The sequence below is a fragment of the Callorhinus ursinus genome, unplaced genomic scaffold (assembly GCF_003265705.2).
Source record: "Callorhinus ursinus isolate GAN/ISIS: 27379988/994484 unplaced genomic scaffold, GSC_fseal_2.0 scaffold23, whole genome shotgun sequence".
Classification (NCBI taxonomy): Eukaryota; Metazoa; Chordata; class Mammalia; order Carnivora; family Otariidae; genus Callorhinus; species Callorhinus ursinus.
The window spans coordinates 11,415,424-11,442,653 of record NW_027397085.1 but is presented as its reverse complement, the minus strand read 5'-3'; the positions used below and the strand labels follow the sequence as shown (position 1 = coordinate 11,442,653).

Sequence of the window (27,230 nt, the reverse complement as noted above, 5' to 3'; positions counted from 1 at the left end):
TGTTCATAGCAGCATTATTCATAATGGCCAAAATGGAGAAATAATCTGATTGTTCATCAACTGATGAATGAATAAATAAAATGTGGTCTATTCACACATGGAATATTATTCTACACAGAACTGATATCTGTATGACATGAATGAAACTTCATAATAACTGCCTTCAATATTAAAGTTCATAATCTAACGTTTTAAAAACATTATGCTAAGTGAAAGGAATCAATCACAAAAGACCACATATTATATGATTCTTTTGTAGGAAATATTCAGAATAGGAAAATCTCAAGACAGAAGTGGATTAAGGCTGTTTAGGACTGGTTTGGAGAGTGGTTTGGAGAGAATTTGGGAGTGACTGTTAATGGGCATAGGGTTTCTTTTGGGGTGTTGAAATGTTCTAAAATTGATTGTGGTGATGTTTGCATAACTCTGCAAATATACTATAAACCACTGAATTGTGCACTTTAAATAGGTAAATTGTATCGTATGTTTATTGTATCTCAATAAAGCTGTTAAAAAACATTAGATTGACAAAAAATTTAGAAGATTATTACACATATTTTCCTCACTTGGGTATACTTAATATTTCCAATCTACCTTCTTAACCACATCTTCCTTTAGTGAGGTTTACCACTAAGGGAAACCAAATGTCTGTCCATTGCCTCACTGTCTATACATGGAGTTCTCCCACAAATATAAATTCCCATGAGAGTATGACCAAATATAAATAAATTAAAAGACAGTATTTATTTCACTTCTTATAAATAAGAGTTCATACTAAATGCTACAGCTTTATTAATAAACTTTGAGAGCCACATTTTATACATATAGACTTCTAGACATATACATCAATGTATAAAAGCCTTGAAAGTCTGGCTCATCTGCACCAAAATGTTATTGGTTACCGTACATTCATGGGAGGGAAATCAAAAAGGTATTTTAATAAATCTATAAGGATTGGACATGTCCATGGAAAACAAAATGTCATTCACTCCAGGGATCTCTGTTAAGATATTTTCTAGGATATAAAGTTCAATTCTAGAGGGCGCCTGGTTTCCATTCTATGGTGGCTCAGTCGGTTGAGCGTCTGCCTTCGGCTCAGGTCATGATCCCAGGGTCTTGGGACAGAGCTCCCCATCGGGCTCCCTGCTCCGCGGGGAGCCTGCTTCTCCCTCTCCTCCCAGCTCCTGCTCTCTGCTGCTGTCTCTGTCTCTCTCTCTTTCAAATAAATAAATAAAATCTTAATAAATAAATAAATAAAGTTCAATTCTATGGATTCAAATTAGGGATCTATGGATTAGAGTTTGAGAAGTTGAACTTCTTACCACTCTTACTCTTTTACTCATATTCTAGTTCTTATATCAGAATTAAGTTTTGAAAGTATTTTTTCACTAAGGGTCCATATTAGAGAGCTCTCGTATCAGAATATGTACCAGTTTCTTGCTCTTTTATAACATAAACCCTTGGATTTCTTTTGAACATGACCTTGCCTGTAACCCTTAGCAACAGATGAGCTTATTAAAGCTTAGGACTCAAAAGAAGAAGAGGTCCAGGTCTATCATCTTCTAAGAAAGACCAGTCAACTCTAAAATACACTAGATGTTAAATACTAGTATAACAAGTTAGACTACCTAGAGCCCTCAGGATTTATGAAACTAGCACTGAATTGATGCAGTCGGCCTCCACTCCTATCACTACATATCCCAGAGAAAATGTTCACCCAAACTAAATATTCAGAATCTTTTCTCGTCAAATTAATAGCAATAGTTTTTTTGTCACTTTCAAAAGCAGGACTCCTACCTTGAGAACTGTATGAAAGCCTGTGGTCACTATGAAATTCCGATGAAGCCATGATGAGGCTCAAAATCCAGGTCAACGTCTTCCACAAAATTTCCATAATTTAGAAAACTGGATGATTTTTTTGGAGGGCTACCTATGTGCTAGAGAGTCAATACCATACCAAAATCGAAGCATAACAATTTTATTTCTTTAAAATTTCTTGCAAATTAATTATTAGATGTTCCACTGTTTAACAGGTACTTTTTTCCAACATCCCGTACTTTCTTCTATATCTGGATTCATTTTTTTCAATCCAAAAGGAAAAAAAGAATGATGTAAAATTTTCATAAGCAAAGCATTTGGCTGATTAGTTACTAAAGTATGGCCATTTTTTTAACCTAGAAAAACAAAAAAAAAAAAAATTATGTTAAATGAAAAATATCCTGTAGGGACAGAACTATATTGCTGAATGCTTGCCAAAAGACAAAGACTACAAAATGATTTAATATAGTTAAATTAGATTGTTGTTGTTCTTTATAGTCTAAATAAACATTCACAAGACTAAACAACCAGAAACCTAAATGGTAAGCAGGATAATGCCAAAGCTACTTAATAATCAAAGAAAGAATCTGAAGTGGAATCATAAAAATTCTCTTTTTAAAACTTTGAAGAAAACAATGTGTGGGTAGAGTGACTAACCTCCTTTCGATAAAATAAAAGGTAGAATGACTTCACAATCAAAATTCATTTTATGTAAGGGATAAACAGTATATGATCCTATTCCTTAACGTGCTTTTTAGAACACTCATATTCAAGATTGATCTGTTGCTTTATGAGGCACTTATCATTTTTTCTTAGAGTATATCTACAAATATACAATGACATTTAGCAGCTGTGTGTGAACACTCAGACACTAGCACAAACTAAACTTCTAAAACTTTAAACCATATTTACTGAAACCCTTGATTTTATCTGTAAGTCTTATATGACTTAAAAAGCAACACATATGAGAAAATTTCAACTATCTAGAATGTACTGATAAGAAAAGAAATTCATTTTCTGAAAAGAAAAGAATTTTCAAAAATTCATTTCAGGTATCACAACAGATTTCCTGTCCTATCTCATGTACTTTCTTTTTGACTCACAACCTCACTCACAGTCCATGAATTTACTTTTCATACAGAATGCTAACATATGTGACTACCTGATTTCCCAGCACACAGTATTTTAGAAGAAAAGAGCAAAGGAACTGAGAAACTACATCACTAACAGCACAAAACCGAAAAAAAGAAAGACAAACTAAAAATCCGTTGTAGAACCCTAAAGTAATACAGTTTGGGGTACAGGCAAATGGTCCTTAAATAGCTTGCCAGTTCCTATTGTTATAGCTCAATAGCTGATATTCAAAATACTGCCTGAGTCCGGAATAAAAGATTAAATTGTTTTTAATAAGATAACTTAATATTAATATAGAGAGGTACACAAAAAGTACTAGAAAGATTTTCAAACCGTATCCCCAATACATGAGATTATATAATAAATGTTTATATATGCATTGGTTAAAAAAATGAGTAAATGAATGAATAAATAGTGATTAAAAGAAAATCACTTTAGGCATATAAAAAGATATTTGTAGTTAATTGGAAAATCAATTTGTGTGGAATACTTCATTCCCTATGGTGTTAGAAATATTGGTTATTACAACATATAAAGCAACCACAACCATTTAAAACTTCTTCCATCCAAAAATTAATTCATTAATCAGCAAATATGCTTTACTGTGTTCTTAAAATGCTGTTATAACAACATGAGGATACAGAAAAGATTAACACAATCCTTGCCCTTTGGGAGTTCATAATCTAAGCAACAAAGAAAAAAACTCAAGGCAGATTGACATTTGCCATAATAAAGTTATGAAAAGGCATTGAGGAGATCAGCTGAGGGAAATGACTTCTGAATCAGAGAAGGATGGGTCAAGAAAAGCTTATTTAAAAAGTGACATTTGAGATAGGCTCTGGAAGATGAACCCAATTTCACAGTTCAAATTGATGGGGGCAATCATTGCAAATTAAAGAAATAGATTCTACAAAGTCTAGATAGCAAGAAAAAAATGAAAAATCATTTTAGTAATAATAGTAAGTTCGGTTCCTATGGAGAAAACTAACAGGCAATATCTAGAAAGTTAGTTTAAGGTCAGACCAAAAATGAAGAGAACTTTAAATATATTACTTCTTTAATATTCAGAACAATCTTATAAAGTAGATATTATTGCCCCTATGTCTGGCAGCCTCTAAGATGGCCCCAATGAGCCTGCCTCCTGATATCCACACCTTTGCGTAATTCCCTTCCCTTGAGTAACTTGAGAAATGTTACGAATAAAATGTTGAGAAAATGTCACTTCAATGATTAGATTATAAAAAATTCTGACTTCTATCTTACTAGTAGACTCTCTCCCTTTTGGTTTTGATGAAGCAAGCTGTCATATGGAAGGGCTCACATGGCAAGCAACTGAGAGCAGCCTTCAAATAACCACTAGCAAGAAACTAAGGCCCTCAATGTAATGGCCTGTGAGAAAACAAACCCTGCCCATTAATATGTTTAGAAGCAGATCCCTCCCCAGTCAAGCATTCTTTGGTGACCTGAGCCCATGCCAACATCTTGACTGCAGCCTCATTAAAGACCCTAAAGCACAGGATATAGATAGCCCCTTCATGCCCAGTTTCCTGAATCAGAGAACTGTGAGATAATAAATGTGTGTTGTTTTAAGCCACTAAGTTTATGGTGACTTTTTTTTTTTTTGCAAGAATTGATAACAATACAGCTCCCAATTTACAGATAAGGCAGTTGAAACTCATAGTGGTCAGACGGCTAGAAAATAGCAGAGCCAAGAGTCATACCAAAGGCTATCTGGCTCTAAAGTCTAAATTCTTTCTACCATATCATACTTCCAGTTTAAGGCACTCTAACTTAAATATTCAATAGTAGTCCCATGTAACCACTGTCAAATAATATATTCATAATAAATGGTATAAATTAATTGATGTGAATAGTTTTAAGCAACTTCACACACTATAATTGTTTCATCTCAAAATTATTTCCACAATGATTTAGGCAAGACATATGCTTAGTCAGGCAAAAATCTATAAAAATCTTTTAAGTCATGCCATTAGTCAATAACAGTAAAGAAAAGAATCCAGTTATCTTGATTCCTAACCAACTTACATACAGTATCCTTATTCCAAACCTTCCCATAAGATATTAAAGTGTAACTGTCACTTCATAAGCAAGATTCACTCTTCAGATCACTTGAGTGTTTTGCATAATAATGTCTGACATTAAATGAGTCCCTCATATACCTTAATCTTCCTCTAAAGAAGAACATATAATTAACACATCTGAGTTCATTTTCTATTAGTGGTGATATATTTGTATGACTCCTTCATCCTTTTTTCCTATTTTCCTGGGCTCTGAAACTAATGACAAACTTAAAGTTGTCTGGGTTTAGGGAACAACTATTTTCCCCTTAAGAAATTTCCTGCTCTTCAGTTTTGTAACCTCCACTCTTACAATCATTACCACTGTCCAGTAAACGCCCAAGTTAAGCAAGCCAGTAGCATTGAGAGAAAAAGTAATATGTAACAACTTGGCCAGAAGTAGACTAACATTTGATTTAAGGACTTGTAGTAAAAAGCGGCATTGGTGCATAATAGAAAGAGCAGGAGCTTTAAAGTTAAACCAAAGCTTGTTTCCACCACTAGCTACAGTATCTGGCACATGGGCACTCAATAAATTTGAGTTTCTTTCTCCTTTCTCACACCCTCCCTCACTCCCCACTTTTTTCTTAATCCTCTGGTGCCAGTGAAGGAACTTAAATAATAAGTAAATGAGTTGGCTCAGGTCAACTAAAATCAGCAACAACTAACATATCAACCTCTCTTAGTTACCTACACAATAAAAATTAATAGTGAACCTACTTTCTGACACCTGCTCAAGAGGTTAATCTGGATATTATAAAGAAATATGTATAAAACACTGACTTTTTCAAACATAGTTTCCATAATTCAAACCAACATTAAAATATTACATAATTGTCCATAAATCATAATGTATTAACTCTTTACATTGTATAGGAGAAGCATTATTACGTTGTGGAAAAGATAAAGGCTTTGAGTCCTGGCTTGACTCCAAGTTACTTAACCTCTCTGGATGTGTTTCCTCATCAATAAAACCAGGATAATAGTATCTACCTTACAAAGACTTGTCGATTACATTAGATCACACATGATGTAAAGTGTCTGCACCCTTTACTTTAATGGCTGAGGAAATATTAGCCCTCTCTCCTCCTTATCTTACCCATTACTTTTCAAAGGCCTTCCTTCAAAAACAGTTTCATGTTCTTTCTTCCCCTCAAAATGTGGAAGAGTTAAATATGATGATAGGAATCAATCAATAACATCGTCTTTTAGAGCAAATAATAAAGAATTTAGGTCATGATAACTGGTCTTACAAATATTTTAAATTTGAAAACTTCCATTTTACTTTGATTCCACATATGCTTTTTTTCCTTATACAAATGTACCAGCCAGTAAAGTTAAGGGATCATTTACCTGCTTCCATGGATCAAAGGTACACTAGCTAAGTGGAAATAAGATCAGACAACTTGCTCTACAGTTACTGCCTCAAGTAGTCTCCCTAGTTGAAGGGTTCTTACTTGTCTTTTTCCTCTATCATCTTGACTTCCTACTCAAGTGATCTGGGAGTAGTCAAGGTAATAATTTCCTCTCATGAACTATTATTATGGAGCTAAAGAACATGTATAACATCCTACTCAACTTCTTTCATCCATCTTAACTCTGGTTGTTTATTTTAAGGCTGATTTGGTCTTCACAGAGGAAGCAACACTACTGTGTTCCCTTCACGTATTTCACTTTTATATATGAAAATTAAATTCTCATTTCATTTGCCATTTATTCTCTCGACAAATGTCTAGTGTCACTTACTATATGCCAAGAACACTACTAAGCTGTAAGTACAAAGGTTTCCAGATCATTTATAAACTTTGTGAGATTAGTGTCCCAAGGTGTAATTGAAAACACTCAAAACTCACCTATGAAGAAGAGCATATGAACCCAAAGCAAAAATACAAAACATCATCCTACAAAAATCAAGCCCCAAATTACATATAGTCCCAAACTGTTTTTTTCCAGATGGCAAGTATAATACCTTATCTGTATTATAACTTCTCTCCTGAAAAGCAGAAACACCTTTTTCTTCTGAGGCTATTACAAAATATTGATAATCAACTGTCTTTTGGTAGAACCAAGAGAATTATCCACCTCTTCTGCCTTTTCTTCTTCCCCCAAGAAGGTGCTATTAACTTTCTTAATATGTTAACTCTCTTTATTTTCTCATAAAAGTCACACACAGGGTAGGATTTGGCATAAAGGCCCACCCTAAACCACTAGTAGCTACTCGTGGTTGCTAAGGAAATGAAGAGGAAGTGGTAAGAGTAGACAAGAGTAGAAATTAATCTTACACATATTGGCCCAAACATGAAAAGTATTAAAATATTTCAGGTCTTGAGGTTAGAGGTTTTTCCCCTTGAGCATCACAAAAATATTAGTACCACAAGATAGATTTCATTTGCTGCCATTTGTGGCAGATGAATGAGCTTGATTTGTTTGAAATCAAGTTATTTGCCTCTATATGCTATTCTACAAAAATCCAAAACACCAATAATCACACTTAAGCACGAAATTAATATAAACCAGAACTGCAGTTACCACTTTAGTGAAACACAGGAAAACAATTATTTCCAAAATTAATTTTCCTAATTTCCTTCAACTACACCCGTTTTATGTTACATTTCTTTCCCTGTCATGAATTTAAAAGACTGTCATTCCTACATTTTAGTCTAATCAACAGAAGCTAAAAAAGGAAAGAAAGAAAAGAAAATTACCACAAGAAATTTGAATATAAAAGAATATGTTGAAAATCACACTCCAGTGTCTTTTATGGTTCAGTTTCCCCTTTCCTCCTCCGTTCTGCACCACCCCACCCCCCCATCCTACTTTGCCCAGACAGAGGGTAACAGTCTGAGCTGCCCTGGTTGAGTTGATCCTAAAGTTAACATTCAGCAGCCCATTTCCAGACAGCAGCGCTAAATCTATTTGGATAAAACGCGTGTGACCCAGACAGTTGGCATTTGGCCCAAACGCGTTGCACCGGCAGCTCAAATAAAAACAAGAGTAAGAAACTCACTCTCTTGTTCCCTCTCAGTGCGCTTTTTCACTCTCTTTGCCTCTAGTACAAGGAAAGAAATTACCAAAGACAGGAATTGTAGTACACATTATCAGAAGGCAGCTTTCCAAAAACCCCTCCAGCACTCCCAACTGCCCCCCCAATCCCTGAACTTTGATCCCATATACCATATATACAGACATACCCAGATACTCAAGGCTCCGGAGGGTTATGAGTCTAGCACGTCGTCCCAAGTGGCCAAAAGTAAATCAAAAACACACGCTTCCATCTCTTTGATTAGCCTATTAAAAGCTTAACATATCCTAGAGCATCGGGGCTATAGCTAGCACATTAATTCTGCCCTCTGAGCCCAAGCATAAAATATGCACTTGTCTGACTACTTAAGACACTGACATGAAACTATAAAAAGCAGAAGGTTTTTCTTTAAGAAAACTAGAAATCAGTTTAAAATACACATCATCATTACTTTCCCAATTACTATTTGGTGATTAGTTAAAAGACCACAATAATAATAATCAAGTCATATTTCACAAAACATGTCTATTCGTATAATAAACGTGTATTTTTTGCATCATAAAATACTTGCAAGACCCAGATTTCTCCAACCCCGATTAGTCTGGAGTTAAAAAGATTTCTATCTGTAAAATGAGTTCAGTCAAGCTCACTCATTGCCATTAAAAACACACACACACGCACACGCACACATACACACAGAGAAAAAGTTTTCTACGCGTTATTCGGAAGACAAGCAAAGCACAAGTTTTAATTTAAAAAAAAAAAGCAAAAACGGTTTCATTGAATATTGTTAAGTCTTCCTTACCGTTTTCATCTTCAAATTCTGATAAAAAGTAAGTTTCAAACAATAGAGATTGCACTGGACGACTCACGTACTCTCTTTCCTCTCTTTTTTTTTTTTTTTTTTCTGCCCCCCTTTGCAAAGCCACAGCAGTCAGTTACTTATTCTGCAGCCAGAATAAAACCCTATAGTCTGGCTAAACCGGGCTTTAGAGAACGGACTTTCCGATTTGGCAATAAAAGAGATGCCATCAACACATCCAGGCTATCATCCTGAGATGCTGCTTTTGCAAACCCCCTTTCTCTCTCGAGCCCCCCTCTCCAAAAAAAAAAAAAAAGGAAAGGAAAAAAGAAAGGAAGGAAGGGGAAAAAAAGGCTTATTGGGGGTGGAAGTGGTGCCCTCTCTTCCTGGACAGCTTAGTGCCTTTGCTATGCAAATAACATGTGAAGAGCATCAAAAGGTATCAAGAGAAAAGAAGACAAGAGGAGCAGGAAGGGCAGCAAAGTTTTGTTGAAGTAGCCCTAGATCTCACTACCGGCCCCCAGCCAACTTGAATTGCAGCAGGAGAAAATTTTGGCAGCTTTTCCTCGGAGGCAGAGCACACTGACGTCAGTCTGCAGATGTGCCGGGCTGCGTCGGGTGCGCATGTGTCCTGGGTCGTCACGTGGAGGGGGAGGGGAGGTAGAGGTACAATCAGGGTAACCAACTACCAGCCATTCAGAAGGGCTTAGACAATGTCAACTTTTCCACCCTGTGAATGAGAGAAATTCTGGCCCTTCTAAACTCAGTCCCCTACCCCACTCCGCCTCTTTTTCTTCCTCCTCCTCTTTTTAGAAATTCTAGCCTGGTTTATGATTAGTTGTTTCTTGGAAAAAGGAAGAGGGAGGGAGAGGATGAATGACTTTAGATGAATTAATGTCACTGTTAAGATCTCTGGTGTACTTCTCCGTGTATTTTTTTAAGTCCTCACAACAAAAATATTAAAAGTTGCACATAAAGTGTCTTTGAGGAAACTTATAGCAAACTTTGATCAGTGGCAGATTTCAAGACTCAGTAGCTTCATGTGCATAAAATGCCTGTGTTTTTTCAATATACCTCAACAAGTAAAATTGCCACCAACAGGGAAAGTAGACTAAAGTAAACTAAGACCAGCACATTTTCCATCTGATTACCGACTTCAGGTTATGTGGGGCTTTAAAAGAAGAAGAAAAAAAGGGGGGGAGGGAGCGGGGGAAGAGAGAGAAGCTTGCATTATTTCCAGATGAGGGTGAGACTGGATGGTGTTTTAAAGTGCAACCGGGGAAAGCTACAAGTGGAGTGTATTTTTTTAAGTCAGTACATTGAATGAAATCTCAATGACTGTCCAAATGAAAATAAATCCAAAGGCAGACCCCCAAAAAAGGGAGGAAAAAAACAGGAACCCTGCTGCGATCTCAAGATAAACAAACAAAACCTCAAAACTGGTTCTTCAAGCTACCCAATCCCACCCTCCCACCCTCCCGCCCACCCCCACACCTCCGTACACACAGCTGCCCGTCCACACTTTAAAGGATAAAACACCACTACAACGTAGCACTTTCACTTTCATTTGCTGGGAGAAAGCCACTGGCATTAAACTGTGGGGGAAATGCCCAAATATGTTTTCCATGTCCTAAGCAAGCAAACAAAGTCTGGCACACAAATCGGAAACAGGAAAAAATGTGAAAATAGCTCGGGACAAATGTTGCCTTTTAGCGGTGTAATCTGCTGCATCATTTATCAGTCTCTAAGGTTGAGTGTAGGGTAGGAGAGGTTGAAGAGTTTCCGAAGCTCCGGGTGGTGGTGGGGGGGGGTGAGTACTGGGGGGTAGGGTTATTGACGCCTTGAAATTCCAGTCGGTAGTTAACGCCAAGTCAATTTCCGATGGCCAGAACCAGAAAGGGGAATTGGACCGGAGGGAAGGGGGTGGGAAGGAGGACCTTTCTGAATACCCGCTCTTAAGTTTCAAGCTTCTGCTAACATTATTGCTCATTTGACATTTTTTTTTCTTCCTACACCGGAGGTAGTAGGTGTAATTCTTCTGGTGAATCCATGAATAGTTGGCTAAAAGAAGGCATGAATCAGACTGAGAACGTCCAAGAATACAGTTATTTCCATTCTCTTTCTGAGGGTTCAAAGGAAAGCTTTTGTCTTAGTCTATAGTCCTCATCTTGACCCTAATCAGTAGTATTTGGCTCAGTGCCATTTAAAACGTAGAAATACGCCCTGTGGTTGGCATTGACAGTTTTAAATAAGGAGGATTCATATGGAGATAGATGATATATGATTGATAGATAGATGTATTTGCATTGAAGTACATGGATGACCAATCTCCTAGCAATAATTGTAAACACAAAAAATAAGTAAGAATGGGCACAGAGCTGTTTTTGCATAAACCACCCTTTAAATAGTTGTGAACTTTATCCTTAATTTTAAAAAACTTGTATTAGATAGATACAACCAGCACAGGGAACTAAAGTTAAGGTGTAAGTAGTAGTATCTCTACAAGTTATCTGAATCAAAATTTTTACTCTCAACTAAGACAAACTGCCCTAGGAAGTATCAACATTGTAAAGGAATGGAGCTTATTCAGTGAGAAGTGGACATTGGCTAATTACTTATTCAAACAGTGCCATCCTGCGTCTAAAAAGAGTAATGAAAATTTCCAAAAGAACCTTTTCTCCAAATGACTGAGTTAAGAAAAAAATGGTATGAGTAAGGGAGAAACATTATTAGCAGGAGAAATGAAGTGTCAATTTAGCTTTATATGTGTGTGCATGTGTGTGTACATTTAACTGCATTGCAGAAAATTCAAACACATACATAAGTAGAGAAATAGTATAATGAACCCCAAAATATATATAATCCAGTTTTAACAGGTATCAGCACATGACCAATTTTTTTCCCATTATTTGCTCCATCCCACTGGATTCTCTTTAAGCCAACCCCAGATAACATTTCATTGCATCCATTAAATATTTGCCTATATTTCTAAAATATAAAAAATATAAAAAAATAACCATTACTATACCACTGTTCCTCTTAAAAACTAATATTTCCTTTTCAGCAAATATCAGATGTCCTCAAATGCAAATAAAGGCCTAAAAAACTCTTTTTATTGGAATCAGGATCCACATATTGCATTAGGTTGATCGATCTCTTATGTCTCTCTCTTTAATGCTTTTTATTGAAGTAGAATATTGACACAGAAAAGTACATACATATATAAATTGAAGAAAAATGTTGTGTCTAACAGATTTTCATAAAGTGAACTTGCCAATGTAACCATGTAACTCTTATAACCTGTCATTTCCCCCTTTTTCTTCTTTATCTTGTAATATAAATGCCATATTAATATCTTGTTATCATAGTATATATAGCACTTCTGTTAGCATGTAAATGTTTTAGTGCAATAACCACACATTAATTCCTAATTGAATTATTTGAAATAAATTTAAATTAATCCCTGAATGAATTTAAGTTGCAGTAGAATTCTTTAAAAGTTTTATAATGACCAATCTTTACTCTTTGGAAAATTGTCTCTCCAGCTTTCCATTTCTTTCCCTAAGAAAGGAAGATCATAGGCAGAGTAGAACTGATAGCAAATCCCCTACTTACACCTAAAAAAAAAAAGCTTTGCTAGCAGTTTTCAGAAGCCTTAATAAACCATAGTACACAGGGTCCTTTCAGGAATGGAATAAATGGAAAATTGGGAGCAGAAGGAATTTGTATGTATGTATGTACACATGTCTGTCTATCTCCTGTATATATGTATGTATTTCAGAGACTGAAAAAAAAGAAGCAAAGGCAGAAGAGTTTGGGAGCCCAAGAATGAGGACTGAGGAATTTTAGAGGTAAGAACAGACTTTTAACTTGCAATTTTTAATGTGTTAGCATGTAAATTAGACTTAATTATTTTATTTTTATTTTTAACTTAGATTTTAGGCAATTAACATACAGTGCAATACTAGTTTCTGGAGTAGAATTCAGTGATTCATTACTTCCATACAACACCCAGTGCTCATCACAAGCGCCCTCCTTAACACCCATCACCCAGCTAGCCCATCCCCACCCACCTCCCTCCAGAAACCCTCGGTTTTTCTCTCTATTGTTAAGAGTCTCTCTCCTGTTTTTCTCTTCCCCCTTCCCATAGGTTCATCTGTTTTCTTTCTTGAATTCCACATATGAGTCAGATCATATGGTATTTGTCTTTCTCTGAATGACTTATTTCACTTAGCATAATACACTCTAGCTCCATCCATGTCATTGCAAATGGCAAGATTTCATTCTTTTTTATGGCTGAGTAATGTTCCACTATACATATATATCGACCACATCTTCTTTATCCATTTATCTGTAGATGGACATAGATTTAATTTTTTTAGTTAAAAACCATGGCATTTCTTAAAATTAGACCATTTGCTTGTATTTTCAGAAAAATGAGATGAATTCTGATTTCATGCTGGCTTGGAATTACTAAATTGGACTAAATCTACAAATGTCAACATGAATAAATTATGTAACATTAAGTTGAAACACTGCAATAACATATGTTGATTCAAACTGGGATAGGATGTACATAATATGGTACAATTTATATAAACTTAATACCACAGCAATTATATATCAAACTTACAACACCATGCGCAGGAAGAACATACAGTTTCTTGAAGATCATAATTACCTGGGGGAGAGAGAAAAGAACAGGATTAAGGAGGAGAACAAAGTGACATCAACTAAATCTATAAAATTTATTTGAAAAACAAAACAACTGGAATTATAAAATGTTAATATCTACTAATTCAAGGTATAGAATGTACATGGTATCTATTATTTTAATCTGTATTGTGGGAATGATCTACAATTTTACAAAAAGAAAGATTACTATTTTTTATAAAGATTTATTTATTTATTTGAGAGAGAGAGCACAAGCAGACTCCCCTGGAGCCCAACATGGCCTCAATCCCAGAACCCTGAGTTCATGACCTGAGCCAAAGGTAGATGCTTAACCGACTGAGCCATGCAAGCACCCCAAGAAAATATTACTGTTACTTGTTATTACAGTTAATCTGGCAATTTCAGAAATTTCACAGTTCCAAACAGTTTTGACTACTTATTATTTACTTATTTAGTTACTTTTCTTATTTACTTTTTTATTAGGGTATGAGATTAATAGCAGAAAGAAAAAAACATATTGAAAAGAAAAGGGTGAGTATAATTAATGGTTTATAACTATACGATACAAATATCTAACATTCAAAACAGAGAAGATGAAGCCAAAGCATATCACTGAGATAAAAACAAAATCCCAATATGCCAATAACAATTAGCATTGTGCAAAGGGCTAAGAAGTATAAAAATATAAGGTGCCTTTTCTCAATAAATTCACAAATTGGAAAACAAGATTAAAGTGTGATAAGGGAAAATGCAATAAGTTATATAATTTAGTGATATATATTGTCAATGCTATGTGCTCCAAATGGGAGAGAACCCAGTGAAGTTTAAATAAGGATTTTTCTGACATCCATGTTGCCAGTCTGGTCAATTTTGGGTTCTTCCTTGAACTCCCAGCAACATTCAATTCAGTTGATCACTCCCAACTTCTGGAAATGTTGTATTTTCTTCCCTTGGGTTCTGTCACACTATACTCTTCTAGTTTTCCTACTACCCCAATGGTCCTTCCTTCTCTTCTCAGTTACTAAATATTAAAATGCCCAGGAGTCAGTCCTGATACCCATTCTATTCTTTATCGACTGATTTTTCCTTTGATTAATGTATGTTTTCCAATGACTTTAAAGACCATTTATATGCCCATGTTTTTAAAGATTTATTTATTTATTTTAGAGAGAGAGAGCGTGAGTGGAGGGATGGGTAGAGGGTAAGAAGCAGACCTCGTGCTAAGCGCGGAGCCCAAATCAGGGGTCGATCTCAGGACTCTGAGGTCATGACCTGAGCTGAAATCAAGAGTTAGATGCTTACCCAACTGAGCCACCCAGGTGCCCCTGTATGCCCAAGACTCATATCTAAATGACCTTCATGTGACATAAACAGAATTCAACAAGTTTGTCTGTTTTTTCCATGTAGAAAATAGAACCCCAATCCACCAAGTCTCTGGCCAGTATGGCTTTTTCAGTCCACTTTTCAGTTTCCTAACATGTGTTCTACATATAATGTGCAAAGTTCTACATAGAATGTGCAAAGTTTTGGTGGGAGAAATAGGGAGAAGTGTGTCTATTTCATCTTAGAAACCAGAATTCCTCTCTGCCATGGTCCGAATGTTTGTGTCCCTCTCAGAATTCATATGTTGAAATCCTAAAGCCCAATATGATGGTATTAGGAGGTAGAGCTTTGGGAGATAGTTAGGTCAGGAGGGTAGAACCCTCATAAATGGAATTAGTGTTCTTAGAAAAGAGACTTATAGAGATTCCTCACCCCTTCCACCATGTGAGGACATAGTGAAAAAGTACTGGCTATGAACCAAAAAGAAGACCTTCACCTGCCCTGAGATAAAATGTCCAGCCTCCAGAACTGTGACCAAAAAAAACTTCTGTTGTTTATAAGTACCCAGTTTCCGGTATTTTGTTAGAGCAGCCTGAACAACCAAGACTCTCTCTCCTTTATTGTTAAAACATTTTAAAAATATTTATTCTCTATTGTGAAGTGTCTCTTAAGTGTTTTCACCAGTATAATTTTTAACTGGGATAAATGTCATCTATTTATTGATTTTGAGAGTATTCTTTATATATTTCAGATTTGGGTTCTTTGTTGGATTTAGATACTGTAAATACTTTCTCCCATTCTCTGCAATGCCTTCTAACTCTTTAAAGGAACTTACCCTTTTTCTACACAGAAATTCCTAATTCTAATATAGCCCATTATAACTTTTTTTCTTTTATGTTTGAGGCTCTTTGTAAAGTTTCTCTATTACATGCAACTGTCCTGAAGCAAAAACAATCCTTTGTCCTGCTGCCATTAGATAATAAGAATACATGTCATACTCCAGTCAAAATGAGCCCTTTATACCCTAAATAAGCCTCAAGAGGGAAATCCAACTCTGTCTTCAAAAAAACCTTGAGTGTTTCCCATAAATTAACTTCCTACCAAAAGATTATTCTGTACTCCTGATGCCTAAAGGTACATCACAACTTATGTGCATATAGTATATGGTAATGATTTAGAAAAATTGATATTTTCCCACTATGAACATGCTAATGCAAACTTGGATACCTTGTAGGGATTTTCTCTTTAAAAATAGGCTGTATTTTTTATTTGAATAACCAGATGTTCTGAAGTATATATCCTTGCAACATCTTTTCCAGAAACATTTTCTTTCTACATGTCTCCTTTCATAACTAATATTACAATTTGTGTGCTTCTTTTATCCCCCACCTTCCTCCTAAGTTAGGGTCTCTTCTTGTTGAAGTATGTCCACTAACAGTTCTTTTAGGGACGGTATGCAGCAGGAAAGGTTTTCAGTTTTCATGTCAGAAAATTTGTTTTGTCCTCATTCTTAAATGACAGTTTAGCCAGTTATGGAATTCCAGGCTGATGGCCTTTTCCCCCACTCAGCATCAATATCTATTATTGCAGATTGTTGCAGATCAAAGAGAAGGTTGCTATTTCTATCTTGCTAACATATCTGTTCTCTTTACAATCTTTGAAAATTCTTTCTCCTTAATGTTTTGCAGCTTCACGAAACTATTTCATGGTGTGGTTTTGCCTTTACCTTGCACGGTATTCCATGAACATGTTTTTCTGAGCATTTCTGTTGTTCTGCATACTGAAAATTTTTCAGCTATTATCTATTCAAATATTATTCATCATTCTCTCTATTCTTTTTTTTTTTTGTAAGATTTTATTTATTTATTTGACAGAGAGAGAGCTCAAGCAGGGGGAGCAGCAGGCAGAGGGAGAGGGAGAAGCAGGCTTCCCGCTGAGCAGGGAGCCCGATGCGGGGCTCAATCCCAGGACCCCGGGATCATGACCTGAGCTGAAGGCAGTCGCCTAACTGACTGAGCCACCCAGGCGCCCCCTTTCTCTCTATTCTTTAAGAATTTCTATGTTGGTGGAGTTCCTCAATTTGTTCTCCATATCTCTTATTTGCTCTTCATAATTTTTATCTTTTTATCTTTCTGGGTGAATTCTTCAAGTTATCTTTATCAATTTATTAAGTCAATCTCTGACTTGATCCAGTTAAGAGTTTATCTCATTTGTAGAAATGTATTTAAATTATCATATTTAATCAGATATGGGACTTGTAATTAATTCCTTCTCATAACCAAATGTTTTCATTTGTTCCTATTTTTGTGTTACAATTTCTAGCCTTATTTATTCATTTATTTATTTTTAAAGATTTTCTGTATTTGTCAGAGAGTTTGAGAGGGAAGGAACACAAGCAGGGGGAGCGGCAGGCAGAGGGAGAAACAGGCTCCCCAAAGAGCAGGGAGCCTGATGTGGGGCTCGATCCCAGGACCCCGGGATCATGACCTGAGCTAAAGGCAGACACTTAACGGACTGAACAACCCAGGTGTCCCTGTAGCCCTTTTTAGATGGAAGAAATATATTTCTTCAAACAACCTCAAAATATACATTTTAAAGTCTTCATCAGATAATGCATAAAATTAATTTCACTGAGAGTGAATGTTTCATTTTTTGGATGTTGCTACCAGCTAGGATACCTTCAGTTTCAAGTAACATTAAAAAATCTGTCTCAATTTACTTAAACCAGAAGGAGAATTTATTATCTTATATATCATGTTCCCTAGTAAAGCACCTCTAGGGTCAACTAATTCACCGGCTCAATAACATTATCAGAATTTGTTCTCTCTCTTTTGTGACTCTGCCATACTAAATATGCCAGATTTGTCCATGGCAGCTCTCCTTATGGTTGCAAAATGGCTAAACAGTTCCAGATGTTCCGTGCAGACCCAATAACATTTACCAGAAGAAAAAAAGTCATCTCCTCCTGTATATTTTTTTAATCAGAAAAAAAATCTATCCCAAAAGTTCCTCAGAAGACATATATATTAAATCAATATTGCACCAAATGTATTCCTTAATAAATCACTAAGAAGGGGACTCAGACAACCATGTTTGGTTTAGCTATATACATGGCTGTGTAGACAAGAGTGGATTATCCGAACGAAATTTAGTTCCCTTAGAAAGTAGGAAGAGCAGAGGCAAAAAACAAAATATGCTGCCCTGGCTATCTTTGCATTAAATCCCTTCACTGATTTAACTTTTGCTTTCCATGGTCATTTTACTAGGAAAACTGTTATGTTTATGGTTTGCCATTTTTATTCATTTCCTCCTCCTCTATTTTGACCCCTCTTTACCTAGGAGTTTAGTCTCTCCCAGCCCCAAGTCCATAACCAGTTATTATAGTGTTTAAACATTTCCATGATAAAATTATTACTATATAATAAAATAATCCAAAAGTTAATGGCTTAAAACAATAAATATTTGTTTCCTCACCATTTCAGTGTTTCAGAAATTCAGAAAAAATTTAGCTGAATAATTCTGGCTCAGGGTCTCCCATGAGGTTGCAGTCAAGATTTTGGCCAGGGTTAGTTATCTGAAACCTGAAAGTGGTTCACTTACACAGCTGACATGTGGTCCTTTGTTGGCAGGAGACCTGTTTCTCATCCTGTGTGCCTCAACACAAACTGAGTGTTCTCATAGCATGGTGTCAAGCTTCTTCCAGAGCTTAGCAATCCAAATGAGTTCAAGAGAGAAGATGCAGGAGTGCCTGAATGACACAGTTGGATTCAGTGTATGACTCTTGGTTTCAGCTCAGGTCAGGATCTCAGAGTCCTAAGATCGAGCCCCCAGTCGGGCTCTGTGCTCAGTGCAGAATCTGCTTGAGATTCTCTCTCCCTCTCCCTCTGCCCCTCCTGCTCATGCTCTCTCTCTCAAATAAATAAATAAATCTTAAAAAAAAAATAGAAGAGGCAATGTGTTTTATGAGCTAGCCTTCAAAACTGCACACTCTTTGCCATATTCTATTGGTCACAGAAACCAACACTGATACATGTGAAGGTGGGGCTACCCAAGGACATGAATACCAGCAGAGAAGGATCTTTGGAACTTGGCTATTACACCCATCCAAGGAACAGTGGGTATTTAACATATCCCCACTTACTTCCTGGTCCTAAAGCTGTATCTTTCCATCTTTGCCTCTTTCACCTTGCTAGGTTCACAGCTTGTTATAAGCCTCAGTATTTTTTATTTTAGATCTCCTTTCACAAGGTTTTGGCCGTGAAGAGACTCACTCAAGCCCTTAGCTTCAATCAGAAGCCCTGATTCTAGTCCTCCTTCTCATATGGAGAAGTTTTAATATTCCTTTCCAGGAAAGAATCAAATTCTCGTATTTACTAAGTGCTTCTAAACCAAGAGGCAAATATGACTATGGCCTCATTTCCACTCATAGCTATTTTTCTTCTGATTTCTGATCCACTAATGTTTATCTAGTTTTTAAGTCTTTCTACATATTTTTTCTTTTAAATTTTATCAATGCTAAAATTTATAATAAAGAGTACACTAATGTGAGAACTCATTCTTATCACTTTGAAGTCTTATTTTTTTAGCTTTTTATTTTAAACTAATTTTAAAGTTGCAAAAGCAGTACAGAGAGTTCCCTGGCTTCCCTAATGTTAACATCTTATATAACTATATTAAAATTATTGAGCCCAGTAAACTACCATTGGTACAATACTATTAATCAAATTATAGATCCTTCAAATTTCACCAGTCTACCATTGCTGTTTTCCTCATGCAAGAGCCTGTCCAAATCATAGATCTGATAAAGGATTTGTTTCCAGAATACACAAAAACTCTCAAAACTCAGTAAGATGACAGACAACCTGATTTCTAAAAGGGCCAAAAATGTCCAAATGTTTCAGACTTTTTTCCATCCCTTTATGCTTAGCCTTTCTGAATTATTTTATATATGTCTCCTATATACTGCACTTGAATTTTACTTTTTGAATTAAGGAGATTCTCATGTTATGATTAATATGTTTGGTCTCTTATCTGTATTAGGAGAGGCAGTCCTCCTTAGGACATGATCATTCCTGCAAAACTACAGGGTTACTCATCTTTTGATATTGAGCACTTTCTGGAACTGGTCATATGGCAACTAGGTATGTTAAGGTAACCACAATGTAGCTGAGTAATATTCCATCATTTGAATGTACCACATTTTGTTTATACATTTGCTTATTGAAGAACAGCTGTATTGCTTTCAACTTTTGGCAATTATGAAAAAGTGCTGCTATAACACTTGTGTGCAAGATTTTGTGTGGACATGGGCGCCTGGGTGGCTCAGTTGTTAAGCATCTGCCTTCGGCTCAGGTCATGATCTCAGGGTCCTGGGATCAAGTCCCACACAGGGCTCCCTGCTCAGCGGGAAGACTGCTTCTCCCTCTCTCACTCCCTCTGCTTGTGTTCCCTCTCTCGCTGTGTCTGTCTCTGTCAAATAAATAAAAATAAAATCTTAAAAAAAAAAAGATTTTGTGTGGATGTAAATTTTCAACACATTTGGGTAAATACAGCATAATTGGTTGGTTGTATAATAAATGTCTACTAAGTATTATAAGAAATGCCAAACTGTTTTCCAAAGTAGCTGTATAATTTTGCATTCCCACCAGCAATGAATGAGAGTTCCTGTTGTTCCACATCTTCACCAGCATTTGATGTTTTCAGTGTTTTGGATTTTGGCCATTCTAGTAAATTTGTAGTTGTATTTCACTGTTGTTTAATTTACATTTCCCTACTAACATATGATGTGGAGATCTTTTCATCTTATTTGCTATCTCTGTATCTTCTATGGTGAGGTGACTGTTCTGAGCTTTTGTCCTCTTTTTAATTGGGGTATTTTTTGTCCATTGTTGAGTTTTAAGAGTTCTTTGTATATTTTGGTTACTTCTGTTATCTTTAACAGATACGTATGTTGCAAATATTTTCTCGGTTTGTGGCTTATTTTTTCATTCTAACAGTGCCTTCAACAAAGCAGAAATTTCAAATTTTAATGAAGACCAATTTATTTTTTCTTTCATGGATTAGAATTTTGGTATTGTATCTAAACAGTCATCATGAGGGGCACCTGGGTGGTACTGTCGGGTAAGGGTCCGACTCTTGGTTTTGGCTCAGGTCACGATCTCAGGGTGATGAGATTGAGCCATGTGTTGGCTCTGTACTCAGCACAGTCACTTATGTTTCCCTCTCCTCCCTCTGCCCCTCCCCCAACCCATGCGCATGCTCGCTAAATAAATCTTTTTTTAAAGCATTTTTTAAAAGATTTTATTTATTCATTTAAGACACAGAGATACAGAGAGAGACAGAAAGAGCATAAGCAGGGGGAGAGGCAGAGGGAGAGGGAGAAGCAGGCTCCCCGCTGAGCCAGGAGCCCGATGTGGGACTCAATCCCGGGACCCTGGGATCATGACCCAAGCCAAAGGCAGATGCTTAACCATCTGAGCGACCCAGGCGCCCCTAAATAAATCTTTTAAAAAAAGGGCATCACAAAACCCAAAGTCAGACTAGATTATCTCTTATGTTCTAGAATAGAATATAACATAGCTGTGTATTTTTTTATAGCTGTGCATTTTACATTTAGCTCTATGATCGATTTAATTTTTGTTTAAGGTATGTCAGGATCTATGTTTTTTCTTTATATGTTTTGGCATGTGCATGATTTGTTGGAAAAGACTCAGCTTTCTTGGATTATCTTTACTCCTTTGTCAAAGACCAGCTGACTATATCTGTATGGGTCTTATTTCTGAGCTCTCTATTCTGTTACATTGACTTGTCTCTTCTTTCACAAATATCATAGTGTCTTGGTTACTGTAGCTTTATAGTAAATCTTAAAGTTAGTATCAGCCATCTAACTTTGTTCTTCAATATTTTGGTAGCTATGCTGGATCATTTGCCTTTCTGTATCAACTTTAGAATCAATTTCTATTTCTAGCTTGCTGAGAGTTTTTATCATGAATGGGAGCTGGAAAATGGCTTTTTTGTAATCTATTATTGGTATGATGATTTTTCTGCTTTAGTCTGATGATGTCATGAATTACATTAATTGATTTTTGAATGTTGAACCAGTTTTATATAACTAGAACAAATGCTACTTGGCAGTGGTGGATAAATTTTTGTTCTACATTGTTGAATTTGATTGTTTTTTGGGGGATTTTTGCACCTATGTTCATGACAGATATCTGTAGCTTTCCTTTCTTGTAATGTCTCTGTCCGGTTTTAGTATTCTGCTGGCCAAATAGAATGAGCTGGGAACTATTCTCTCTGCTTCTGTTTTCTGGGATGGATTGTACAGAACTGACATCATTTCCTTCTTGTATGTTTGGTAGAATTCACTGCTGAAACCATCTAGGTCTAATACTTTCTGTTTTGGAAGCTTATTATTGATTCCATTTCCTTAACAGATATAGCCTTATGCAGCCTAGCTATTTTTCCTTCTGTAAATTCTGGTAGATTATGTCTTTCACAGGTTTGGTCCATTTCATCTAAGCTATAAAATTTGAGGGTATAGACTTGTTCATAATATACCTTTATTTATCCTTTTAACATTCCTGGGTTCAGTACTGATGGCCCATCTTTTCATTTCTGGTATTAATCTGTCTCCTTTCTTTCTTGGTTAGCCTGGCTAGAGATTTATCAGTTTTATTGATATTTTCAAGTAGTCAGTTTTTGGTTTCATTGAGTTTCTGTATTGATTTTCTGTTTTCATTTTCCTTGATTTCTACTCTGATTTTTATCATTTTTCTTACTATTTTGGATTTATTTTAATTAATTAATTAAGTTAGTTAGTTATCTGTACACCCAACATGGGGCTCGAACTCATAATGCCGAAATCAAGAATCACATGCTTCACGCAAGTGAGCCAGCCAGCCAGGTGCTACTTTGGATTTAATTTGCTCTTCCTTTTCTAGTTTCCTAAGGTAAAATCTTATGATTATTGATTTTAGATCTTTCATCTTTTCTAATATATTAAATGCTATAAATTTCTCTCTAAACTTCACTTTTGTTGCATCTCACAAATTTTGAGGAGTTATAGTTTCACTGAGTACAAAATATTTTAAGCATTTCTCTTGAGATATCTTCAATGTATGTGTTTAGATGTTGCTTAATCTCCAAGTATTTTGGGATTTTTCCAGGTATCTTTCTGTTATTGATTTATAGTTCAGTTCCATCGTAGTCTCAAAGCATAATTTATAGTCTACTTTTAAAAATTTATTGGTAACCCAGAATGTGGTCTTAGTAAGTGTTCCATGTGAACATGAAAAAAATGTGTGTTCTGCTATTGCTGGATTACTATCCTATAAATGTCAATTAGATTCAGTTGATTGATGGTGCTGTTCAGTTAAACTATATCCTTACTGGTTTTCTGCCTGTTGGATCCATCAGTTATTGATAGAGGAATGTTAAGTCTCCAACAGTAACTGTGAATTCATCTGTTTCCTCTTGCAGTTCTATCAATTTTTGCCTTATATACTCTGATAAAGTTAGGTGCATACACATGAAAGATTATTATGTCTTTTTGGAGAATTGATAGCTTCATCAATATGTGATGTTCCTTGTAATCCCTGGTCATTTTCCTTGCTCTGAAGTCTGCTTTGTCTAAAATTAATATAGATAAGTCCAGGTTTCCTTTGATTAATGTTAGCATGGTATATCTTTCTCCGTCCCTTTACTTTTGATCCGAGTCTTCATATTTCATATGGGTTTCTTGCAGAAAACATATAGTCTGAGTCTTCTTTTTTTAACCATTTTGACAGTCCTGCCTGAATTGGTGTATTTAGTCCAATCACATTTAAAATGATTATCAAATGATTATTATCTGGAGTAACATCTGCCATATTTGTTACCATTTTCTATTCATTGCCTTTGTTCTCTTTGTCTTCCATTTTTCTGTCTTCTCTAGTTTTAATTGAGCATTTTACATGATTCTATTTCTCTCCTGTCTTAGCACATCAATTATACTGAAAATATTCTTAGTGACTACCCTAGAGTTTGCAATATACACTTACCATTAACCCAACTTCACTTTCAAATAAAGGATGTTCTATAGAATTAAAAAATATAATTCTTGGTAAAAGCAACAAAGAAGCAAACTAATGAAACCACTAACTCAAAAAGATATATGCAACCCTATGTTTACTGCAGCATTATTGACAATAGCCCAGATATGGAAGCAACCTAAGGATCCATCAATAGATGAATAGATAAAGAAAAGGTGGCATATAAATACAATGGAATATTGTTCATCTATAAAAATGAATGGAATTTGCCATTTGTGACAAGGATGGACCTTGAGAGCATTATGTTAAGTGAAAAAGCCAGAGAAAAAGTTATGGGTCATATGATCTCACCTATATGTGTAACCTAAAAACAACAAAACAAGAAAACAAGCTCATAGATGCAAAGCAACAGATTGGTGGTTGCCAGAGGCAGGGATGGGGTGGAGAGTTGGCAAAATGAGTAAGGAGGGTCAAAAGGTACAAACTTACAGTTATAAAATAAGTCAGTGGGTATATAATGTACAGTATGGTGACTATAGTTAATACTGTACTGCATATTTGAAAAACTTGCAAAGAGAATAGATCTTAAAAGTTCTCATCACAAGTAAAAAAAAATTTGTTAACTATGATGACAGATGTTGTGGTGATCATTTTACAATATATATAAACATCAAATCATTATGTTGTATACCTGAAACTAATAAAACATTGTATGTCGATTATATCTCAGTTTAAAAAATCATAGTGAAATAGTTGTCAATATATTAAAAAACAATTTGTGTTATAGTAATATATATGTGTATTTATTAATACATTAATAAGATCAAGTGTCTTGATTTCAAAGTGCTGATGTGCATAAATGTTATGTGGAGACATTTGATCCAAATACATGTTATGGGGAAAAAAAGAAAACTAATAGTTAACTAAATAAACAAAAAAATAAATTAAAGACAACAGGGTATCAGAAATGTTAATACAGATGTACAACCATATAAAACTTAAATCTCAAAGGGTCATAATCATATGGGTTGAATTTTCAACCGAATAGAGATGTAATTTCTCCCAAATCTGTCGATACATACACATCAGCCAATAACAAAGTTAAATAAATTTTCTGGTAGACTAAAACAATTTTTTGTTTTTAAATTAGGCTAACATCACCATCTGGCATGGGAAAGCTAGAATGTGGTATTACTTTCTGACATTTTGCATTGTCATATGTAAGAGTCAGTAAAATAAAAACCAATCCTAAGTCTTAATAGATTTCAGTGATTATCTTAAAGCAGTGAAATTGAAAATACATAAAAGTCCTCAGAATTTGAAACATTTTCTCCAACATTCTCAAAACCACAGAAAGATTACAAGAGCTGTAAGCTTAGATGGAGTGCAAATCAAGACTAATTCTACTATATAACTTACTTTGTTTATAATTGAGATCAAAAGTGGGCAAATAATCTTGCTATGTAAGAAGACTGTAAGAAGAAATAAGATGTAACCATCATAGTTTTCTTTAATGCTTTATATAAGATACTGAACTCAAAAGATCCTAACCATTATCTTTATGAGTAAAATGTGAAATGAAGACTTGCCCAATAAAGCAAGATATTTACTGCTTTATCTATTTCTTTCTGTAATTTTCAACACAAAGAAGTTCATGAACTACTACTTTGTAGAATTACTGTCAGGGTAATACTGACTGAACCAATTTTTCCCTTCTCCAGTAACTTCAAGAACTTAAAAGATAGTCATTCCTTTGACTTTAACTGGAGTATTCTAGCAAGGTACTTTATGTGTCATCTTTCCATAAAAGAACTTACATTCTCTGAAATGTAACAGTATTTGTATTTTCTCTAAAAGGGACAAGATATACTTGGAATAGTATTTGCTTACTTTAAAAAAATTGAAGTATTTAAGGTAAGAAAGAAATATGGATGACAAACATTAGAAAGCTTTTTCAAATATAAAAAAGTACACACTAAGTCCTCTTAGAAAACTAATGATACTAAAAGGATTTGGAAGTTTAGCTTGTTTGTAATCTTGAATGATTATAATATCCTCATTTTTCAACCTATGAAAAAAATCTATTTAATTAATTTATTAAAATATCATGCCACATCACCAGAAAAGCTAGAGATTTTTAGATAAGAGAATTTTATTTACAGAAAGGTCATGGAGAATTAACAAAATTTTATGAACACAATTTTGTTAACAATAACTAACAATCAAGAATGGTTTAGTATATAATATCACTTGGTACTTGGTATATAATACATACTAAAATATAGTTTTCATGCTACCCTTATCCATTAGTTTCTGTTCCAATTTTTAACAAATCTAGAAATAAGGCAGTATACATGGAACAGATTTACTACATACTTTTAAATTATGTATTCCATCTACATCAGATACTGTCAATTTAAAAACCACCTGCAAATTAAATGGCCTTTCCATAATTCCTAAATTTAAAGACATAAGCACCAAATGGAACTCAAAAAGCATAAAATAAACTGTCATAAATTTCAAAAGGAAAATATTACATAAGCAATATTATAAATTAACAAAGAATTTTCCAAAGAATACTGCAGAAGGTATATCAAAACTTTTATAATGATTAAGTCTAGAATATTTTTACTTGCATTCTTTTCCATCCAGCTGAACACACCAAAGCACTGAATGAATTGAAAGAACCATTTATAAATGAATAGTAGATGGCACAGGTCATTTTATGGATAAAAGGAAGAGGGACTATGTACTTTGATTTGCAAATAACGTTCTTTATCCAAGTAAATCCTCAGTGTTTCTATTATCCTTGAATGACAAGATTCATTAAGTACTGTGTGAAAAAAGAGACCATCCTTTTACTGATGGAAGGCTTCTAATCTTATTCGGGTCGGATCTTCTGGATGTCTCAAGGCAATTCCATTACGAAGGAGCAGCTCAATATAAGGTGGCCAAAAAGAATCACTAATTTTGACATATGGATCATGTGGAACATCAAATAATCTATTTAAAAGAATCTAGGAAAAAATATCGTTCAAGATATACCATACTTAGTAAAAAAAGATACAGCTATAATAAAACATTAAAAATTTGTTTACCAAAGAATGTTGATCTTCTCTTTGAATGTCATAATTTCTATGTATTAACTTAAATAATTTTCTTCCTTTTAAAAAAAAGCTACAGATATTAATAAATGGAAACATCTTTAAAACTGTGTACAAGTTTCTGCAACTTTGTGGAAAGAATCCTTAAATTCAAACATGTAGTTCAGATAAAATAGAGATGCCAACAAAAGATTCCATCCATGTGAAAGCATAAGGTTTCACTGTGTAAATACTAAATAACAA

General features: G+C 35.0%; 2 protein-coding genes across 6 annotated transcripts in view; both read right to left on the bottom strand.

Moving 5' to 3' along the window:
- The window catches only part of ADAMTS6 (ADAM metallopeptidase with thrombospondin type 1 motif 6), a 305,810-nt gene extending 303,881 nt beyond the window's left edge, over positions 1–1,929 (bottom strand). Inside the window, exon 1 of one of the 2 annotated variants that reach the window (XM_073905405.1) lies at positions 1,798–1,929. In XM_073905405.1, coding sequence (XP_073761506.1) covers positions 1,798–1,894 — 97 coding nt within the window. In that variant the 5' untranslated portion in view covers positions 1,895–1,929. The remainder of the gene's footprint in view (positions 1–1,797) is intronic. The other variant, XM_073905407.1, reaches the window with a different exon arrangement.
- A 187-nt stretch (positions 1,930–2,116) lies between these two features.
- CENPK (centromere protein K) overlaps positions 2,117–27,230 on the bottom strand; it is a 63,407-nt gene continuing 38,293 nt past the window's right edge. For 2 of the 4 annotated variants that reach the window (XM_073905415.1, XM_025892782.2), the window contains exon 11: positions 26,164–26,900. In XM_073905415.1, the coding sequence (XP_073761516.1) occupies positions 26,742–26,900 (159 nt within the window). In that variant the 3' untranslated portion in view covers positions 26,164–26,741. Of the gene's footprint in view, positions 2,175–12,978; positions 13,206–13,487; positions 13,536–26,163; positions 26,901–27,230 lie in introns of those variants that run through there. The other 2 variants (XM_025892784.2, XM_073905416.1) reach the window with 2 other exon arrangements.